The sequence below is a fragment of the Salvelinus fontinalis genome, unplaced genomic scaffold (genome assembly GCF_029448725.1).
Source record: "Salvelinus fontinalis isolate EN_2023a unplaced genomic scaffold, ASM2944872v1 scaffold_0093, whole genome shotgun sequence".
NCBI lineage: Eukaryota > Metazoa > Chordata > Actinopteri > Salmoniformes > Salmonidae > Salvelinus > Salvelinus fontinalis.
The window spans coordinates 400445-420522 of record NW_026600302.1 but is presented as its reverse complement, the minus strand read 5'-3'; the positions used below and the strand labels follow the sequence as shown (position 1 = coordinate 420522).

Here is a 20078-nt window from a genome sequence, read left to right as displayed (position 1 = left end):
AGACGGCGCTGGGGAGACGGATGGCTCAGACGGCGCTGGGGAGACGGATGGCTCAGATGGCGCTGCGGAGACGGATGGCTCAGACTGCTCCTGTCTGGCGGAAGGCTTTGGCTGCTCCTGTCTGGCGGAAGGCTCTGTAGGCTCATGGCAGATGGGCAGCTTTGCAGGCTCATGGCAGACAGGCAGTTCATGCGCCGTTGGGCAGACGGCAGACTCTGGCCGGCTGAGACGCACTGTAGGCCTGGTGCGTGGTGCCGGAACTGGAGGCACCGGACTGGGGACACGCACTTCAAGCCTAGTGCGGGGAGCAGGGACAGGGCACACTGGATTCTCAAAACGTACTATATGCCTGGTGCGTGGTACCGGCACTGGTGGCACCGGGCTGAGTGCACACACATCAGGACGAGTACGGGGAGAAGGAACAGTGTGTACAGGGCTCTGGAGACGCACAGGTAGCTCAGTGCGTGGTGCCGGAACTGGAGGCACCGGGCTGGAGACACGCACCATAGAGAGAGTGCGTGGAGGAGGAACAGGGCTCTGAAAACGCACTGGAAGCCTGGTGCGTGGTGTAGGCACTGGTGGTACTAGGCTGGGGCGGGGAGGTAGTACCGGAAATACCGGACCGTGCAGGCGTACTGGCTCCCTTGAGCACCGAGCCTGCCCAACCTTACCTGGTTGAATGCTCCCCGTCGCCCGACCAGTGTGGGGAGGGATGGAGACTGAGGACTGAGGGCTGGAGGCTGAGGGCTGGAGGCTGAGGGCTTGTGTCCGAGGGCTGGAGACTGAGATATAGAGGCTTAGGGCTAGAGGCTGAGGGCTGGAGGCTGAGGGCTGGAGGCTGAGGGCTAGAGAATGAGGGCTAGAGAATGAGGGCTGGAGGCTGAGGGTTGGAGACTGAGGGCTGAGGGTTGGAGTCCGGTATATCCGGTGCCACCTCCTCGCCCCAGCCCAGTACTACCAGTGCCAACACCATGCACCAGGCTTCCTGTGCGTCTCCAGAGCCCTGTTCCTCCTCCACGCACTCGCCCTGTGGTGCGTGTCTCCAGCCCGGTACCACCAGTTCCGGCACCACGCACTAAGCCTCCTGTGCGTCTCCAGAGCCCTGTACACCCTGTTGCTGCTCCCCGCACTAGCCTTGAGGTGCGTGTCCCTAGCCCGGTACCACCAGTTCCGGCACCAAGCACCAGGCATACTGTGCACCTCAGCAGGCCAGGGTCTGCCGTCTGCCCAGCGCCGTCTGAGCTGCCCGTCTGCCCAGCCCTGTCTGAGCTGCCCGTCTGCCCAGCGCCGTCTGAGCTGCCCGTCTGCCCAGCACCATCTGAGCTGCCTGTCTGTCCTGAGCCTTCAAAGCCGCCCGCCTGTCCTGAGCCTTCAGAGCCGTCCGTCAGACAGGAGCCGCTAGAGCCGTCCGTCAGTCAGGAGCCGCTACAGCCGTCCGTCAGTCAGGAGCCGCCAGAGCCGCCCGCCAGACAGGAGCCGCCAGAGCCGCCCGCCAGACAGGAGCCGCCAGAGCCGCCCGCCAGACAGGAACCGCCCGCCAGACAGGAGCCGCCAGAGCCGTCAGTCAGCCAGGAGCCGCCAGAGCCGTCAGTCAGCCAGGACCTGCCAGAGCCGTCAGTCAGCCAGGAGCTGCCAGAGCTGCCTGTCACGCCGGCGATGCCGGAATTGCTCCTCAGTCCAGAGCTGCCCCTCAGTCCGGAGCTGCCCCTCTGTCCAGCGGCGCCCATCAGTACAGTGGGGTTATTTTGGTGGGTCGTCATTAGGAGGAGGCCACGGAAGCGGGGATTAACTATGGTGGAGTGGGGGCCACGTCCAGCGCCAGAGCCGCCCACCCAGACCCTCCCCTATAGGTTCAGGTTTTGCGTCCGGAGTCCGCACCTTGGGGGGCGGGGGGGGGGGGGGGGGGGGTACTGTCACGTTCCTGACCTTATTTCCTTTGTTTAGTCTTTGTTTAGTTGGTCAGGACGTGAGCTGGGTGGGTGTAGTCTATGTTTTGTGTTTCTATGTTGGGTTTGTTGTTTGGCCTAATATGGTTCTCAATCAGAGGGAGGTGTTTTGCATTGTCTCTGATTGGGAACCATATTAAGGTAGCCTGTTTGCACTGTTGGTTTGTGGGTGATTGTTTTCTGTCTTTGTGTTCTGCACCAGATAGGAATGTTTTCGGTTTTCACATTTATTGTTTTGTAGTTTGTTGTGTTCACATTATTCTCTTTATTAAACACGTTGAACACTAGCCGCGCTGGTTTTGGTCCTCTCCTTCATCCCAGGAAGAAAACCGTTACAGAATCACCCACCAAACTCGGACCAAGCAGCGTGGTAACGAGCAGCAGCAGCGAAGTCAGGAATTATGGACATGGGAGCAGAATCTGGACTACACTACTTGGAAGGAGATAGACGGGTGGGCGATCGACCCAGGAAGAAAACCGTTACAGAATCACCCACCAAACTCGGACCAAGCAGCGTGGTAACGGGCAGAGAGACAGAGAGAGAGACAGAGAGAGAGAGAGACAGAGAGAGAGAGAGACAGAGACAGAGAGAGAGACAGAGACAGAGAGAGAGACAGAGAGAGACAGAGACAGAGAGAGAGACAGACTCATATCACTACCAAGCCCTGCAATACCAAGAGCTGAGCAAAGAAAAGAGTCCCCTCATCCAGCTGGTCCTGGGGCTGAGTTCACAAACCTGTTCTACTAACACACTGAAGCCTCAGGACCAGAACATCCAATCAATCAGAATAAACCAAATTACAACACAGTCAAAACAAAACTACATTGCTTATTGGGAAACACAAGCACAAGCACAGAGCAAAATGCAGTGCTATCTGGCCCTAAATCGACAGTACACCGTGGCTAACTATTTGACTATGGTTACTGATCAAAACCTTAGAAAAACCTTGACAAAGTACAGGCTCAGTGAGCACAGCCTTGCCATTGAGAAGGGTAGACACAGGAAAACCTGGCTCCCTGTAGAGGAAAGGCTGTGCAACCACTGCACAACAGCAGAACCTGAGACGGAGCTGCATTTCCTGACAAAATGTCAAAAATATAAAACAATTAGAGAGTGCCATTTCCCCAAATTTGAAACTCTTATTCAAGGTTTCAAAGACCTCTCTGATGAGGATAGGCTACCCGTCCTGTTGGTGGAGGACGCAGAGAGCTGTGGGTTGGCAGCGCACTACATTGCTGCCTGCCATAAGTTGAGGGACAGTGTCTGACAGACCAACCAACCTGCACATGTACTCTACTGTATGTTTATTGTTATTGTTGAATGTATGGTTATTTTGACACTTAGTTATTGTTGTTACTGTTGTCCCGTTGACCATTTTGATTCTCATTTTTATATTGTAAATAAGCTTTGGCAATATGTACATTGTTACGTCATGCCAATAAAGCAAATTGAATTGAATTGAATTGAATTGACAGAGAGAGAGACAGAGAGAGAGACAGAGAGAGAGACAGAGAGAGAGACAGAGAGAGAGACAGAGAGAGAGAGACAGAGAGAGAGAGACAGAGAGAGAGAGAGAGACAGAGAGAGAGAGACAGAGAGAGAGAGACAGACAGACAGAGACAGACAGAGACAGACAGACAGAGACAGACAGAGACAGACAGAGACAGACAGAGAGAGAAACATAGAGAGAGACATAGAGAGAGACATAGAGAGAGACATAGAGAGAGACATAGAGAGAGACATAGAGAGAGACATAGACAGAGACATAGACAGAGACATAGACAGAGACAGAGAGAGAGAGACAGAGAGAGAATACATGGCGTTATCTGTTTATTGGGTTGAGGTGGAGTCATGTGTCATTATCTCTGAGAACGGCTGTAGAGTATCTGTGGAACATCTGAACAACAGCAATCCTACACCACAAGACACCCACCTAATAATTAGACAGCGTATCATTATCTCTTGGGTGTGAGTGGGACATTATTTATCGTTCATACAGGCCTCGTCCTCTTCCACATAATCACATTCTGTCCCTCACACATTTATATAGAGGAGATGAAATCAGCATTTATTATGCACATCATTCTCTACCTCTTACACATTCTTTCTTTCTTTCCCTCTTTCACTGGCTGTCTTTTCATCCCCGCGTCTATCGCTCTATCACTTCTTTTTCTGGATGTAATCACTCTCTTTTATGAGTAGCAGAAGTGCCTCTTAGTTGTGTGAAACGGTGCTGATGTGGTTACTAAATTACAGGGTGGTGGAGATATGTGTTCTATTAGCACTGCACATTGTGGAGAGAGGAAGAGAGTAGAAAAGAGAGGATGAGAGAGGGAGAGATGAAGAGAGAGGGAGAGAGGGAGAGAGGAAGAGAAAGAGAGCCGAAAAAAGGGAAGAGAGAGGAAGAGAGAGGGAGAGAGGAAGAGAGTGGAAAATAGAGAAAGAGAGATGAAGAGAGACTGAGAGAAAAAAAGAGGCGAAGAGAGAAGAAGATAGACGAAGAACGAGGAAGAGAGAGGAAGAGAGAGGAAGAGAGAGGAAGAGAGAGACAAAGAGAGACAAAGAGAGACAAAGAGAGACGAAGAACGAGGAAGAACGAGGAAGAGAGAGGAAGAGAGAGGAAGAGAGAGGAAGAGAGAGGAAGAGAGAGGAAGAGAGAGTAAAATACATGGGCCCTGGCAGTAAACCCCCAAAAATACTAAAATAATGATTTTCCAGAGAAGATCCAGATCTCAGGGAATTAGACCAAATTTCTCAATTGGTACAAAATATATAGAGCACTGCACACACTACAATTACTTAGGTTTAAAAATAAGCTCAACTGGACACCTTAATGAGGCAGTGAATGAACTGAGAGAGAAAGTACGCAGGGCATTCTATGCCATTAAAAAGCAAATTCAAATTGAAATACCTATTAAAATTTGGCTAACACTAATTGAATGTGTCATTGAACCAATTGCACTTTATGGCAGCGAGGTGTGGGGTCCACTTGCAAAACAAGATTTCATCAAATGGGACAAACACCCCATTGAAACCCTGCATGCAGAGTTCTGTAAGATTCTCCTACATGTCCAGAGGAAAACTACAAACAATGCATGCAGGGCAGAATTAGGCAAATATCCACTAATAATACAAACTAAAAACTAAACTAAAAAAAGAGCAATTAAGTTTTGGAAACATCTAAAATACAGTGACCCCCTCTCATTTCATTACCAAGCCCTGCAATGCCAAGAGCTGAGCAAAGAAAAGAGTCCCGTCATCCAGCTGGTCCTGGGGCTGAGTTCACAAACCTGTTCTACTAACACACTGAAGCCTCAGGACCAGAACATCCAATCAATCAGAATAAACCAAATTACAACACAGTCAAAACAAAACTATATTGCTTATTGGGAAACACAAGCACAAACACAAAGCAAAATGCAGTGCTATCTGGCCCTAAATCGACAGTACACTGTGGCCAAATATTTGACCATGGTTACTGATCAAAACCTTAGAAAAACCTTGACAAAGTACAGGCTCAGTGAGCACAGCCTTGCCATTGAGAAGGGTAGACACAGGAAAACCTGGCTCCCTGTAGAGGAAAGGCTGTGCAACCACTGCACAACAGCAGAACCTGAGACGGAGCTGCAATTCCTGACAAAATGTCAAAAATATAAAACAATTAGAGAGTGTCATTTCCCCAAATTTGAAACCCTTATTCAAGGTAAAGACCTCTCTGATGAGAGTAGGCTACCCGTCCTGTTGTTGGAGGACGCAGAGAGCTGTGGGTTGGAAGCGCACTACATTGCTGCCTGCCATAAGTTGAGGGACAGTGTCTGACAAACCAATCAACCTGCACATGTACTATACTGTATGCTTATAGTTATTGTTGAATGTATGGTTATTTTGACCCTTGGTTATTGTTGTTACTGTTGTCCCATTGACAATTTTGATTCTTATTATTTTCATATTGTAAATATCCAAAGTAAGCGTTTGGCAATATGCACATTGTTACATCATGCCAATAAAGCAAGTTGAATTGAATTGAATTGAAAAGAGAGAGGAAGAGAGAGGAAGCGAGAGAAAGAGAGAGAAAGAGACGAAGAGAGAAAGAGAGAGAAAGAGAGACGAAGAGAGAGGAAGAGAGAGGAAGAGAGAGGAAGAGAGGTAGGGATTATGTGTGAGAGAGCGAGGAAGGACAAGAAACCAGAAAAGTGTTACTGCCCTCAGTCTCCAGCCTCCAGCCCTCAGTCTCCAACCCTCAGCCTCCAGCCATCAGCCTCCAGCCATCAGTCTCAATGAAGAGTAGACTCACTCTGGCCTAATGATCCATATGGTCAGGCTGGTAGAGGCCCTCCCTCCCTCCCTCCCTCCCTCCCTCCCTCCCTCACTCACTCACTCACTCACTCACTCACTCACTCACTCACTCACTCACTCACTCACTCACTCACTCACTCACTCTCTGCATCTCTGCCTCCCTCTCTGCATCTCTGCCTCCCTCTCTGCCTCCCTTCCTCTCTGCATCTCTGCCTCCCTCTCTGCCTCCCTCTCTGCCTCTCTCCCTCTCTGCATCTCTGCCTCCCTCTCTGCCTCTCTGCCTCCCTCCCTCTCTGCATCACTGCCTCCCTCACTACATCTCAGCTTCCCTCTCTGCATCTCTGCCTCCCTCTCTGCCTCTCTGCCTCCCTCTCTGCATCTCTGCCTCCTTCTCTGCCTCCCTCTCTGCATCTCTGCCTCCCTTCCTCTCTGCCTCCGTCTCTGCCTTCCTCTCTGCCTTCCTCTTTGCATCTCTGCCTCCCTCCCTCTCTGCATCTCTCCCTCCCTCTCTGCCTCACTGCCTCCCTCCCTCCCGCTCTGCATCTCTGTCTCCCTCTCTGCCTCCCTCCCTCTCGCAATCTCTGCCTCCCTCTCTGCCTCTCTGCCTCTCTGCCTCCCTCTCTGCCTCCCTCCCTCTCTGCCTCCCTTTCTCCCTCTCTGCATCTCTGCCCCCTTCTCTGCCTCTCTGCCTCCCTTTCTCCCTCTCTGCATCTCTGCCCCCTTCTCTGCCTTCCTCTCTGCCTTCCTCTTTGCATCTCTGCCTCCCTCCCTCTCTGCATCTCTCCCTCCCTCTCTGCCTCACTGCCTCCCTCCCGCTCTGCATCTCTGTCTCCCTCTCTGCCTCCCTCCCTCTCGCAATCTCTGCCTCCCTCTCTGCCTCTCTGCCTCTCTGCCTCCCTCTCTGCCTCCCTCCCTCTCTGCCTCCCTTTCTCCCTCTCTGCATCTCTGCCCCCTTCTCTGCCTCTCTGCCTCCCTTTCTCCCTCTCTGCATCTCTGCCCCCTTCTCTGCCTTTCTGCATCTCTCCCAATCACTATTACTTTTTATTTCTCAAAGAAAACACATGTAGTACCAGTCAAGGAGAGTGATGGAGTGCTGCATCAGTTGACCTGGCCTCCACAATCACCCGACCTCAACCCAATTGATATGGTTTGGGATGAGTTGGACCGCAGAGTGAAGGAAAATAATTCAACAAGTGCTCAGTACTTGCGGGAACTCATTCAAGACTGTTGGAAAAGAATTCCATGTGAAGCTGGTTGAGAGAATGCCAAAAGTGTGCAAAGCTGTCATCAAGGCGGTGGCTACTTTGAAGAATGTCAAATATCAAATATATTTGGATTTGTTTAACACTTTTTTGGTTACTACATGATCCCATATGTTATTCCATAGTTTTGATGTCTTCACTATTATTCTACAACGTACAAAATAGTACAAATCAAGAAAAACCCTTGATTGAGTAGGTGTGTCAAAACTTTTGACTGGTTCTGTAGGTGTGCGTGTGTGTTCCCATGGCTACTGGGCCAAGCACACACACATAAAGACAGTGTACAGAAAGTGCACCGGAAAACACAAAAACCCTTGAGCCCTAAGACACAAACACTAAAGCCAGAGAAGAGGATTCTTTTCAAAAGCTATATCTGAAACAAAAAGAGTAGGGCAGGGACATTAGGGCGAGAGAGCTCTCAGATCCTCTGTCAGTACAGGGGCTTAAGACGACAGAGAGGGAGAGAGGAGAGGAGAGGGAGAGAGGAGAGGAGAGGGAGAGTGGAGAGTGGAGGAGAGGGAGAGTGGAGGAGAGGGAGAGTGGAAGAGAGGGAGCGAGGAGAGGACAGGGAGAGAGGAGAGAGGGGAGAGAGGAGAGGGATGAGGAGAGGGAGAGAGGAGAGGAGAGGGATGAGGAGAGGGAGAGAGGGGGAGAGAAGAGGGAGAAAGGAGAGGAGATGAGAGAAGAGGGAGAGAGGAGAATAGAGGGAGAGAGGAGCGAGGGAGTGTAAAGTAGAAGAGGCACACTCTTCTACTACAGCACTTCTACCACACACACACACACACACACACACACACACACACACACACACACACACACACACACACACACACACACACACACACACACACACACACACACACACACACACACACACACACACACACACACACACACACACACACACACACACACACACACACACAACCTCTATTTCTCTATTTCTCTATTTCTCACTCTGCCTTCTCTCTCTCTGTCTCACTCTCTATGTATCCCTCTCCCCTTTCACTGTCTCATTCTCTATGGCTCACTCTCCCATCTCTCTCTGTCTCACTCTCTCTGTCTCTCTCCCTCTCTCTCTCTGTCTCTCTCCCTCTCTCTCTCTGTCTCTCTCCCTCTCTCTCTCTGTTTTCCAGATATAGCAGCTCTGTTATGACCCTCTGCTCACTTCACACACTTACTGACTGCACTACTGAGTCACTACAGGTAGCATATACTGGTCCAGAGAGGTCGTGTGTGTGTGTGTGTGTGTGTGTTTTGACATTTATGTTCTTATCATCCTCATCTTCACCATCATCATCTTCATACGTTCCTCTCCTTTAGAACTATATGGGTATAGTTCGAACACTCAATGCCCCACATACATGGGTTATATCCTCTTCCTTCATTTCAATGAAGAGAAGAACATGCTAACAGGAAAAGGGAAAGGGGGATACCTAGTCAGTGGTACAACTGAATGCATTCAACTGAAATGTGTCTTTCGCATTTAACCCAACACCTCTGAATCAGTAACAGGTAGTCTTAACAAGTAGTCTTAATGGGTAGTCTTAACAGGTTGTCTTAACAGGCAGCCTTAACAGGTTGTCTTAACAGGCAGTCTTAACAGGTAATGTTAACAGGTAGCCTTAACAAGTAGTGTTAACAGGTAGTCTTAACGGGTAGTCTTAACAGGTAGTCTTAACAGATAGTCTGAACAAGTAGTCTTAACAGGTTGTCTTAACAGGTAATGTTAACAGGTAATGTTAACAGGTAGTCTTAACAGGCAGTCTTAACAGGCAACGTTAACAAGTAGTCTTAACAGGTAGTCTTAACAGGCAGTCTTAACAGGCAGTCTTAACAGGCAGTCTTAACAGGCTGTCTTAACAGGCATTCTTAACAGGTAGTGTAAACAGGTTGTCTTAACAGGCAGTCTTAACAGGTAGTGTAAACAGGTAGTCTTAACAGGTAGTGTAAACAGGTAATGTTAACAGGTAATGTTAACAGGCAGTCTTAACAGGTATTCTTAACAGGCAGTGTTAACAGGCAGTCTTAACAGGTAGTCTTAACAGGTATTCTTAACAGGTAGTCTTAACAGGTAGTCTTAACAGGTAGTCTTAACAGGTAGTCTTAACAGGTAGTCTTAACAGGTAGTCTTAACAGGTATTCTTAACAGGTAGTCTTAAGTCTTAACAGGCAATGTTAACAAGTAGTCTTAACAGTTATTCTTAACAGGTATTCTTATCAGGTAGTATTAACAGGTAGTATTAACAGGTATTCTTAACAGGTAGTCTTAACAGGCAATGTTAACAAGTAGTCATGGGACTGTTAGCACTAGTTAACATGACCTGTTTACATTACCTGTTAAGACAACTTGTTAACACTGCCTGTTAAGACTGCCTGTTAAGACTACCTGTTAAGACAACCTGTTTACACTACCTGTTAAGACAACTTGTTAACACTGCCTGTTAAGACTGCCTGTTAAGACTACCTGTATTACTACCTGTAACCCCTGTATACAGGTATTCTTAACAGGTAGTCTTAACAGGTAGTGTTAACAAGTTGTCTTAACAGGTAGTCTTAACAGGCAGTCTTAACAGGCAGTGTTAACAAGTTGTCTTAACAGGTAGTGTAAACAGGTAATGTTAACTAGTGCTAACAGTCTCCCATGACTGCATTTAAAACACACCACTCCTGACTATCTTGTTCTATTCCAAGGCTCCAGTGTTGTAAAAGTGACTGAACCATCCCCTGTGTGTTTTTCTGATTGCTTTCATTTAAAAGTCTACTCCGTTTTCATGGAATCGCCCCCAGGAAATGATGTCACTTAGACATTCAATTTCCACACACAGCTGAGACACCGTTTATATCCAAATGATCAGAGGTTGTCTTTCTCTGTCTGGTTTTTCTTTCTCACTTTCAGTCATGCATATTGTCTTTTATTTCCTCGTCCTAAACCACCAGATGACATGCTTCATTCAGTCACAAACTGACCTAGACCTTTCAACAGGAATTACAATCTACATTCATGGATGTCTATACCAAACATTAGAAACACCTTCCTAATATTGAGTTGAACCTCCACCGTTTGCCCTCAGAACAGCCTCAATTCGTCAGGGCATGGACTCTACAAGGTGTCCACAGGGATGCTGGCCCATATTGACTCCAATACTTCCTACGGTTGTGTCAAGTTGGCTGGATGTCCTTTGGGTGCTGGACCATTCTTGATACAAACGGGAAACTGTTCAGCATAAAAAACCCAGGAGCGTTGCAGTTCTTGACACACTCAAACTGGTGCACCTGGCACCTACTACCATACCCTGTTCAAAGGCAATTCAATATTTTGTCTTGCCCATTCACTCTCTGAATGGCACACATACACAATCATGTCGGTAATGTCTCAGCTTAAAAATCCTTCTTTAACCTTCATCTACACTGATTGTAGTGAATTTAACAAGTGACATCAATAAGGGATAATAGCTTTCACCTGGATTGACCTGGTCAGTCATGGAAAGATGTTCTTAATGTTTTGTACACTCAGTGTATGATCTGTGCTATACACAGCATGTCCAGTGTAGTCCAAGTTGTTCAAGTTAAACGGGAACTTCACAATTTATCACATCATCTCCAGTACCACCCCAACATATGTATAAATGGTGCATTTCTATGTTTTGTAGTAAAAAATATAGAGGAAAATAAGTATTTCCAATGACATTGTTAACCAATTAGTAGACAATGCCTACTCACAACTATGAAGTTAAAGTGTAGACTGTCAGATTTAACTTGAAGGTATTTTCATCATATTGGGTGAACCGTTTAGAAATGACAGCAGGTTTTCTACATAGTCCCCCTATTCTAGGGGAGCAAAAGTACTGGGGCAAATTCACTTATATGTCTATTAAAGTAATAAAAAGTCTTTAGTCCCATGTTCATAGCACAAAATTACTACATCAAGCTTATGACTGTACACATTTGTCTCGGCCGTCGTAAGAAGCGGACCAAGGTGCAGCGTGGTAAGCGTACATATTCCTTTTATTAAGAAAATGACACCAACAAAAACAATAAACAATAGAAAAACAACTGTGAAGCTTAAGGGCTATGTGCCACAAACAAAGTTAACCTCCCACAAAGACAGGTGGGAAAAAGGGCCACCTAAGTATGGTTCAGAGACAACGATAGACAGCTGTCCCTGATTGAGAACCCTACCCGGCCAAAACATAGAAATACAAATAATAGAACTAAAGAACATAGAATACCCACCCCAAATCACACCCTGACCAAACCAGATAGAGACATAAAAGGATTTCTAAGGTCAGGGCGTGACAACATTTGTTGGATGCATTTGCTGTTTGTTTTGGTTGTGTTTCAGATTATTCTGTGCCCAATAGAAATGAATGGTAAATCATGTACTGTGTCATTTTGGAGTCATTTTTACTGTAAATAATATGTTTCTAAACACTTCTTAGTGAATGTGGACGCCACCATGATTACGGATAATCCTGAATGAATCGTGAATAATGACAGTAACAGACGCACAAATATCATACCCCCAAGACATGCTAACCTCTCACCATTACAGTAACGGGGTAGCACCCACATTCATGTATAGGGGGGGGGGGGGGTATTGATAAGTACATTTTTGTTTAGAGACACATAATGAGGAGAGAGGTGATACTAGTCTTACTGAAAAAAAATACGAGCAATGTCGGAGTGGCATTGACTAAAATACAGTAGAATTGAATACATTATTAAAGTGACCAGTGATTCCATGTCTATGAATATATGGCAGCAGCCTCTAAGGTGCAGGGTTGATTAACCGGTTGGTAGCTGGCTAGTGATGGCTATTTAACAGTGAGTTAGAAACTGTCTTTCAGTCTCTCGGTCCCAGCTTTGATGCACCTGTACTGACCTCGCCTTCTGGATGATAGCGGGGTGAACAGGCCGTGGCTCGGGTGGTTGATGTTCTTGATCTTTTTGGCCTTCCTGTGACATCGGGTGCTGTAGGTGTCCTGGAGTGCAGGCAGTGTGTCCCTGTTGATGTGTTGGGCAGACCGCACCACCATCTGGAGAGCCCTGCGGTTGCGGGCAGTGCAGTTGCCGTACCAGGCGGTGATACAGCCCGACAGGATGCTCTCAATTGTGCATCTGTGAAATGTTCTCCCCTGAGGTTTAAGAGTACCTCTATCAGTATAGTCCAGGGATCATAAACTAGATTCAGCTGCAGGAAAATCTTATCTTGAGTGCATAGTCAGGAAGCCGGACCATAATTACAAAAAATTGGTAGACTGCAAATTGACCAAAACAAGCCCAAACAGATATGGAAGAAAGAAAGAAAGAAAGAAAGAGAGAGAGAGAGAGAGAGAGAGAGAGAGAGAGAGAGAGAGAGAGAGAGAGAGAGAGAGAGAGAGAGAGAGAGAGAGAGAGAGAGAGAGAGAGAGAGAGAGAGAGAGAGAGAGAGAGAGAGAGAGAGAGAGAGAGAGAGAGAGAGAGAGAGAGAGAGAGAGAGAGAGAGAGAGAGAGAGAGAGAGAGAGAGAGAGAGAGAGAGAGAGAGAGAGAGAGAGAGAGAGAGAGAGAGAGAGAGAGAGAGAGAGAGAGAGAGAGAGAGAGAGAAAAAAGGACCATGGAGAGACAGGCTGCCATGTCTTGTCTAACTGTGTTTGTTCTGGAATGTTACAGAACTTCTCCAGACGGTGACTAACAAGTGGTCAACCCCGGTCATAAGGTCACGCTCTGACCCCCGGTCCTTCCTCAAATCACAGCCAGCGATCTGTCCTCAAATTACCCAGCAGGCTCAGTACTCTGCCTCTCACTGCCCGGCTTTAGCTGCTCGTCTCTTTTGTCCAATCAGAGAGCTGCGTTCAGGGTCTGGAGACTAACAATAAGCCTGACCAGGCCAACCTTGAGACGGACACATCCTCAGGCGAGAGGGAGCTGCTGCTGTCACCCACCCACACATTGTTCATGAACACATATGTCAGCCCGCTAGGTTTGGCCAAGAGTCAATGTAGCTACAGACAAACATACAGCGCCTTGCAAAAGTATTCACCCCCCTTGGCGTTTTTCCTTATTTTGTTGCATTACAACCTGTAATTTAAATGGATTTGAAAACTCACGGACCAGGCATGGAGGGCATTAATCAGAGAAACAACAAAGAGACCAAAGATAACCCTGAAGGAGCTGCAAAGCTCCACAGCGGAGATTGGAGTATCTGTCCATAGGACCACTTTAAGCCGTACACTCCACAGAGCTGGGCTTTATAAGAGAGTGGCCAGAAAAAAAGCCATTGTTTAAAGAAAAAAATAAGCAAACACATTTGGTGTTCGCCAAAAGGCATGTGGGAGACTCCCCAAACATATGTAAGAAGGCACTCTGGTCAGATGAGACTACAATTAAGCTTTTTGGGCATCAAAGAAAATGCTATGTCTGGCGCAAACCCAACACCTCTCATCCCCCCGAGAACACCATCCTCTGTAGCCGATGTGAGTAAGACCTTTAAACAGGTCAACATTCACAAGGCTGCGGGGCCAGACGGATTAACAGGACGTGTACTCTGGGCATGGGCTGACCAACTGGCAGGTGTCTTCACTGACATTTTCAACATGTCCCTGATTGAGTCTGTATTACCAACATGTTTCAAGCATACCACCATAGTCCTTGTGCCCAAGTGAGGGTAGGTAGCAACACATCTGTAATGCTGATCCTTAACACTGGAGCCCCTCAGGGGTGCATGCTCAGTCCCCTCCTATAGTCCCTGTTCATCCACGACTGCATGGCCAGGCACGACTCCAACACCCTCATTAAGTTTGCAGATGAAACAAGAGTGGTAGGCCTGATCACCGACAGAAATGAGACAGCCTATAGGGAGGAGGTCAGAAACCTGGCCGGGTGGTGCCAGAATAACAACCTATCCCCCAACGTAACCAAGATGAAAGAGATGATTGTGGACTACAGGAAAAGGAGGACCGAGCATGGCCCCCTTCTCATCGATGGGGCTGTCGTGGAGCAGGTTGAGAGTTTCAAGTTCCTCGGTGTCCACATCACCAACAAACTAGAATGGTCCAAACACACCAAGACAGTCATGAAGAGGGCACAACAAACCCTATTTCCCCTCAGGAAACTAAAATGATTTGGTATGGGTTCTCAGATCCTCAAAAGGTTCTACAGCTGCAACATCGAGAGCATTCTGACTGGTTGCATCACTGCCTGGTACGGCTTCTGCTTGGCTTCTGCTCGGCTTCTGCTCGGCCTCCGACCGCAAGGCACTACAGAGGGTAGTGCGTACAGCCCAGTACATCACTGGGGCTAAGCTGCCTACCATCCAGGACCTCTACACCAGGCGGTGGGTGTCAGAGGAAAGCCCTAAAAATTGTCAAAGACCCCAGCCACCCCAGTCATAGACTGTTCGCTCTACTACCGCATGACAAGTGGTACCATAGTGCCAAGTCTAGGACCAAAAGGCTTCTCAACAGTTTTTACCCCCAAACCATAAGACCCCTGAACAGGTAATCAAATGGCTACCCGAACTATTTGCATTGTGTGCTCCCCCAACCCCTCTTATACGCTGCTGCTACTCTCTGTTTATCTTATATGCATCGTCACTTTAACAATACATTCATGTACATGCTACCTCAATCAGCCCGACTAACCGGTGCCTGTATATAGCCTCGCTACTGTTATAGCCTCGCTACTGTATATAGCCTCGCTACTGTTATAGCCTCGCTACTGTATATAGCCTCGCTACTGTTATTTTTCACTGTCTTTTTACTGTTGTTTTATTTCTTTACTTACCTATTGGTCCCCTAACACTTTTTTTTTTTTTACAAATTGCACAGTTGGTTAGAGCCTATTAGTAAGCATTTCACTGTAAGGTCTACACCTGTTGTATTCGGCGCACATGACAAATAAACTTTGATTTGATTTTACTTGATCCCCACAGTGAAGCATGGTGGTGGCAGCATCATGCTGTGGGGATGTTTTTCATCGGCAGGAACTGGGAAACTGGTCAGAATTGAAGGAAGGATGGATGGCGCTAAATAATGGGAAATTCTTGAAGGAAACCTGTTTCAGTCTTTGAGAGATTTGAGACTTGAGTCCTGCTGGAAGGAAGTTCACCTTCCAGCAGGACAATGATCGTAAGCATACTGCTAAAGCAACACTCGAGTGGTTTAAGGGGAAACATTTAAATGTCTTGGAATGGCCTAGTCAAAGCCCAGACCTCAATCCAATTGAGAATCTGTGGTATGACTTAAAGATTGCTGGACACCAGCGGAACCCATCCAACTTGAAGGAGCTGGAGCAGTTTTGCCTTGAAGAATGGGCAAAAATTCCAGTGGCTAGATGTGCCAAGCTTATAGAGACATACCCGAAGAGACTTGCAGCTGTAATTGCTGCAAAAGGTGGCTCTAAAAGTATTGACTTTGGTGGGGTGAATAGTTATGCACGCTCAAGTGTTCTGTTTTTTTGTTTTATTTCTTGTTTGTTTCACAAGAAAAAATATTTTGTATCTTTAAAGTGTTGTGTAAATGAAATTTAACAAACCCCCCTAAAATACATTTTTATTCCAGGTTGTAAGGCAACAAAATAGGAAACATTCCAATGGGGTGAATAATTTCGCAATCTACTGTATCCTCACCGCCAGCCCCCCTTCATCCCCAGAGGAAACACACACACACACACACACACACACACACACACACACACACACACACACACACACACACACACACACACACACACACACACACACACACACACACACACACACACACACTAGTGAATGACGTATTTTCAATAGAGATGGTCTTCATATGTCCAGGTCTAAAACAGTCTCAACTGCTCTGTGCATCGAGGCTGCTAGAGAGGTTCTGGGATGAAGGACTTTAGGTGTTGATCAAGAGCCTCTAGAGGGAGTGGTTGGTCCAGGCCATCTGAACATCACATCATGTTTCATAGACAGCACACTCGTAAGGACAAGTTGTCCCTCTTTAGTGGTACAGTACATTACAAATGAATATCGCTGACGTACACAAAGCCTACTGTGTAGCCTACCTGCTCCAGTTTCCAGTGGAACTCTGCAGGTCTGAAGGTGTCCACCTGGGTGAAGTCTCTCCGGAGCAGGAAGACCAGACGACAGTTATGGACGTAAAGGGAGTAGTGGTGTCTGTTCATCTCTGGAGAGAGGATGAAGAAAAAGAAGAGTGCGTAAATGTAACACACCTTCCCTAAAATGACCACAACCTTTGAATTAAGACCCCTTCTCTTAAGTGAAGATTAACCCCTTCTTGTCAGTAGACCACACACACCCATTCAATGTTCCCGGCCCTCTCCACACAGCCCTACCCACTTTACGTCTCTCCCAGTCACACCTCTCTCTTCCTTCCTACCTTCCTTCCCCTCTTTTCACCTGTTTTATCAGAGTTGCAGAGCAGGGTCTCTTTCTCCGCCCTCAGTCCAGGAGTGGGTCCATGCTTCATCCACGTGGCGATGGTGAACTGATCCGTCAGGTTCTGTGGTACCATCTGGTCAGGAATCTTTGCCGCTTGCCGCCCGTCAAACCGGAAGATGAGGTCGCTGTCCCGCCCACTGTCCGTCACAAGGGACGCCGTCCAATTGGTGGAGACGCTGGGGGCGGGGAGAAGGTCTGTGCTGCCCGATGAGGCCCCTGGGTAATTGTTGCCGTGGGAACAGATAAGGAAGCACAACAACACATGACTGTAAATACCAATCAACACAGATATACAGATGGTTCAGGCTGACCTTGGCTATGATCACTTATGAATAAGCCAGAGGCCCAGGCTTACAGGGTAAACGATGTTCAGAGATTGATAGTGGATGTGACTATTGATTTGTGACAAATGAAACAGACTTTCAGAGGTAGGAGTGGATGAAAGTCATCAGAAGCCATGGCCATCCATAGAGTACATACTGCTTTATCTACCTCCATGCATAGAGTACATACTGCTTTATCTACCTCCATGCATAGAGTACATACTGCTTTATATACCTCCATGCATAGAGTACATACTGCTTTATCTACCTCCATGCATAGAGTACATAATGCTTTATCTACCTCCATGCATAGAGTACATACTGATTTATCTACCTCCATGCATAGAGTACATACTGCTTTATCTACCTCCATGCATAGAGTACATAATGCTTTATCTACCTCCATGCATAGAGTACATAATGCTTTATCTACCTCCATGCATAGAGTACATAATGCTTTATCTACCTCCATGCACAGAGTACATACTGCTTTATCTACCTCCATGCATAGAGCACATAATGCTTTATCTACCTCCACGCATAGAGTACATACTGCTTTATCTACCTCCATGCATAGAGTACATACTGCTTTATCTATCTCCATGCATAGAGTACATAATGCTTTATCTACCTCCATGCATAGAGTACATAATGCTTTATCTACCTCCATGCATAGAGTACATACTGCTTTATCTATCTCCATGCATAGAGTACATACTGCTTTATCTACCTCCATGCATAGAGTACATACTGCTTTATCTACCTCCATGCATAGAGTACATACTGCTTTATCTATCTCCATGCATAGAGTACATACTGCTTTATCTACCTCCATGCATAGAGTACATAATGCTTTATCTACCTCCATGCATAGAGTACATACTGCTTTATCTATCTCCATGCATAGAGTACATACTGATTTATCTACCTCCATGCATAGAGTACATACTGCTTTATCTACCTCCATGCATAGAGTACATAATGCTTTATCTACCTCCATGCATAGTTCATAATGGTTTATCTACCTCCATGCATAGAGTACATAATGCTTTATCTACCTCCATGCATAGTTCATAATGCTTTATCTACCTCCATGCATAGAGTACATACTGCTTTATCTACCTCCATGCATAGTTCATAATGCTTTATCTACCTCCATGCATAGTTCATAATGCTTTATCTACCTCCATGCATAGAGTACATACTGCTTTATCTACCTCCATGCATAGTTCATAATGCTTTATCTACCTCCATGCATAGTTCATAATGCTTTATCTACCTCCATGCATAGTTCATAATGCTTTATCTACCTCCATGCATAGTACATAATGCTTTATCTACCTCCATGCATAGAGTACATACTGCTTTATCTACCTCCATGCATAGAGTACATACTGATTTATCTACCTCCATGCATAGAGTACATACTGCTTTATCTATCTCCATGCATAGAGTACATAATGCTTTATCTACCTCCATGCATAGAGTACATAATGCTTTATCTACCTCCATGCATAGTTCATAATGCTTTATCTACCTCCATGCACAGAGTACATACTGCTTTATCTACCTCCATGCATAGTTCATAATGCTTTATCTACCTCCATGCATAGAGTACATACTGCTTTATCTATCTCCATGCATAGAGTACATAATGCTTTATCTACCTCCATGCATAGAGTACATAATGCTTTATCTACCTCCATGCATAGAGTACATACTGCTTTATCTATCTCCATGCATAGAGTACATAATGCTTTATCTACCTCCATGCATAGAGTACATAATGCTTTATCTACCTCCATGCATAGAGTACATAATGCTTTATCTACCTCCATGCATAGAGTACATACTGCTTTATCTACCTCCATGCATAGAGTACATACTGCTTTATCTATCTCCATGGACACTAAGAAACATACAGAACACCATGGTAATGGAAAAAAAAGAAGCGATGGCTGGAATTCATGTTGTTTTCAGTGTTAATAACGAGTGATAATTCCCCACACAGCCAATCAGACAGGCTGTTACAGCGGAGAAGAGACTGTTGTTATGGGATCCTTTCACAGGAAAACAAACCGATCCGTCAGAACATTAAATCAATGAATCTCTCTCTCTCTCTCTCTCTCTCTCTCTCTCTCTCTCTCTCTCTCTCTCTCTCTCTCTCTCTCTCTCTCTCTCTCTCTCTCTCTCTCTCTCTCTCTCTCTCTCTCTCTCTCTCTCTCTCTCTCTCTTCCTCTCTCTCTCTCCTCTCTGTCTCTTCTCTCTCTCTCTCTCTGATAAACATAACTCTGGCCAGGTCGCAGTGTTCCCCTGCAGCGCTAACATACCCCGACTAACATACAGCGCAATTGACTTGTGTGCCCTCACTCCCACTAGGGCCTAAGTAATGCCTTATTATACATGTTTATAACACAGCTATTACGTGTTGACAGTAGTACCTCCAAAACCCAGCAACGCTCCAAAATAACCACATTGATACAATATGACCCATCGCTCTGGTATATCTTTTCATCCAGATAGACAATTGAAACACGCATCTGTTAGTTTTCCACTAATAACAGGATATCAGCGCATTAATTAATGTTTTTTTTCCTGCCTGTCTGTAATGTCCTGTTTCTCCCCGCCTGCTATTCATGGCTTTGTAGAGGTTCTGACTTGCAGTGATTAGATTCTGTGAGTAAATAGATGCGTGGAGGCTTCCCTCCCTCAGTTCTCCCTCTCCGCCTGCAGCCCTGCCACCGCCGCCAAGCACAGCCCAACATTCTGTTTGCAGATGTCTTTGTACATTATCTCAAATTGATTGTGCTTTAAAAAAGCAATTACAA

At 46.4% G+C, this 20078-nt stretch overlaps 1 protein-coding gene across 1 annotated transcript in view; it reads right to left on the bottom strand.

Moving 5' to 3' along the window:
* Positions 1 to 20078, bottom strand: part of LOC129843042 (calsyntenin-2-like) — a 249928-nt gene that overhangs the window by 54410 nt on the left and 175440 nt on the right. The window contains exons 6-7 of the mRNA XM_055911770.1: positions 16886 to 17143; positions 16531 to 16652 (exon numbers count right to left, since the gene is read on the bottom strand). Of these exons, the coding sequence (XP_055767745.1) occupies positions 16531 to 16652; positions 16886 to 17143 (380 nt within the window). The remainder of the gene's footprint in view (positions 1 to 16530; positions 16653 to 16885; positions 17144 to 20078) is intronic.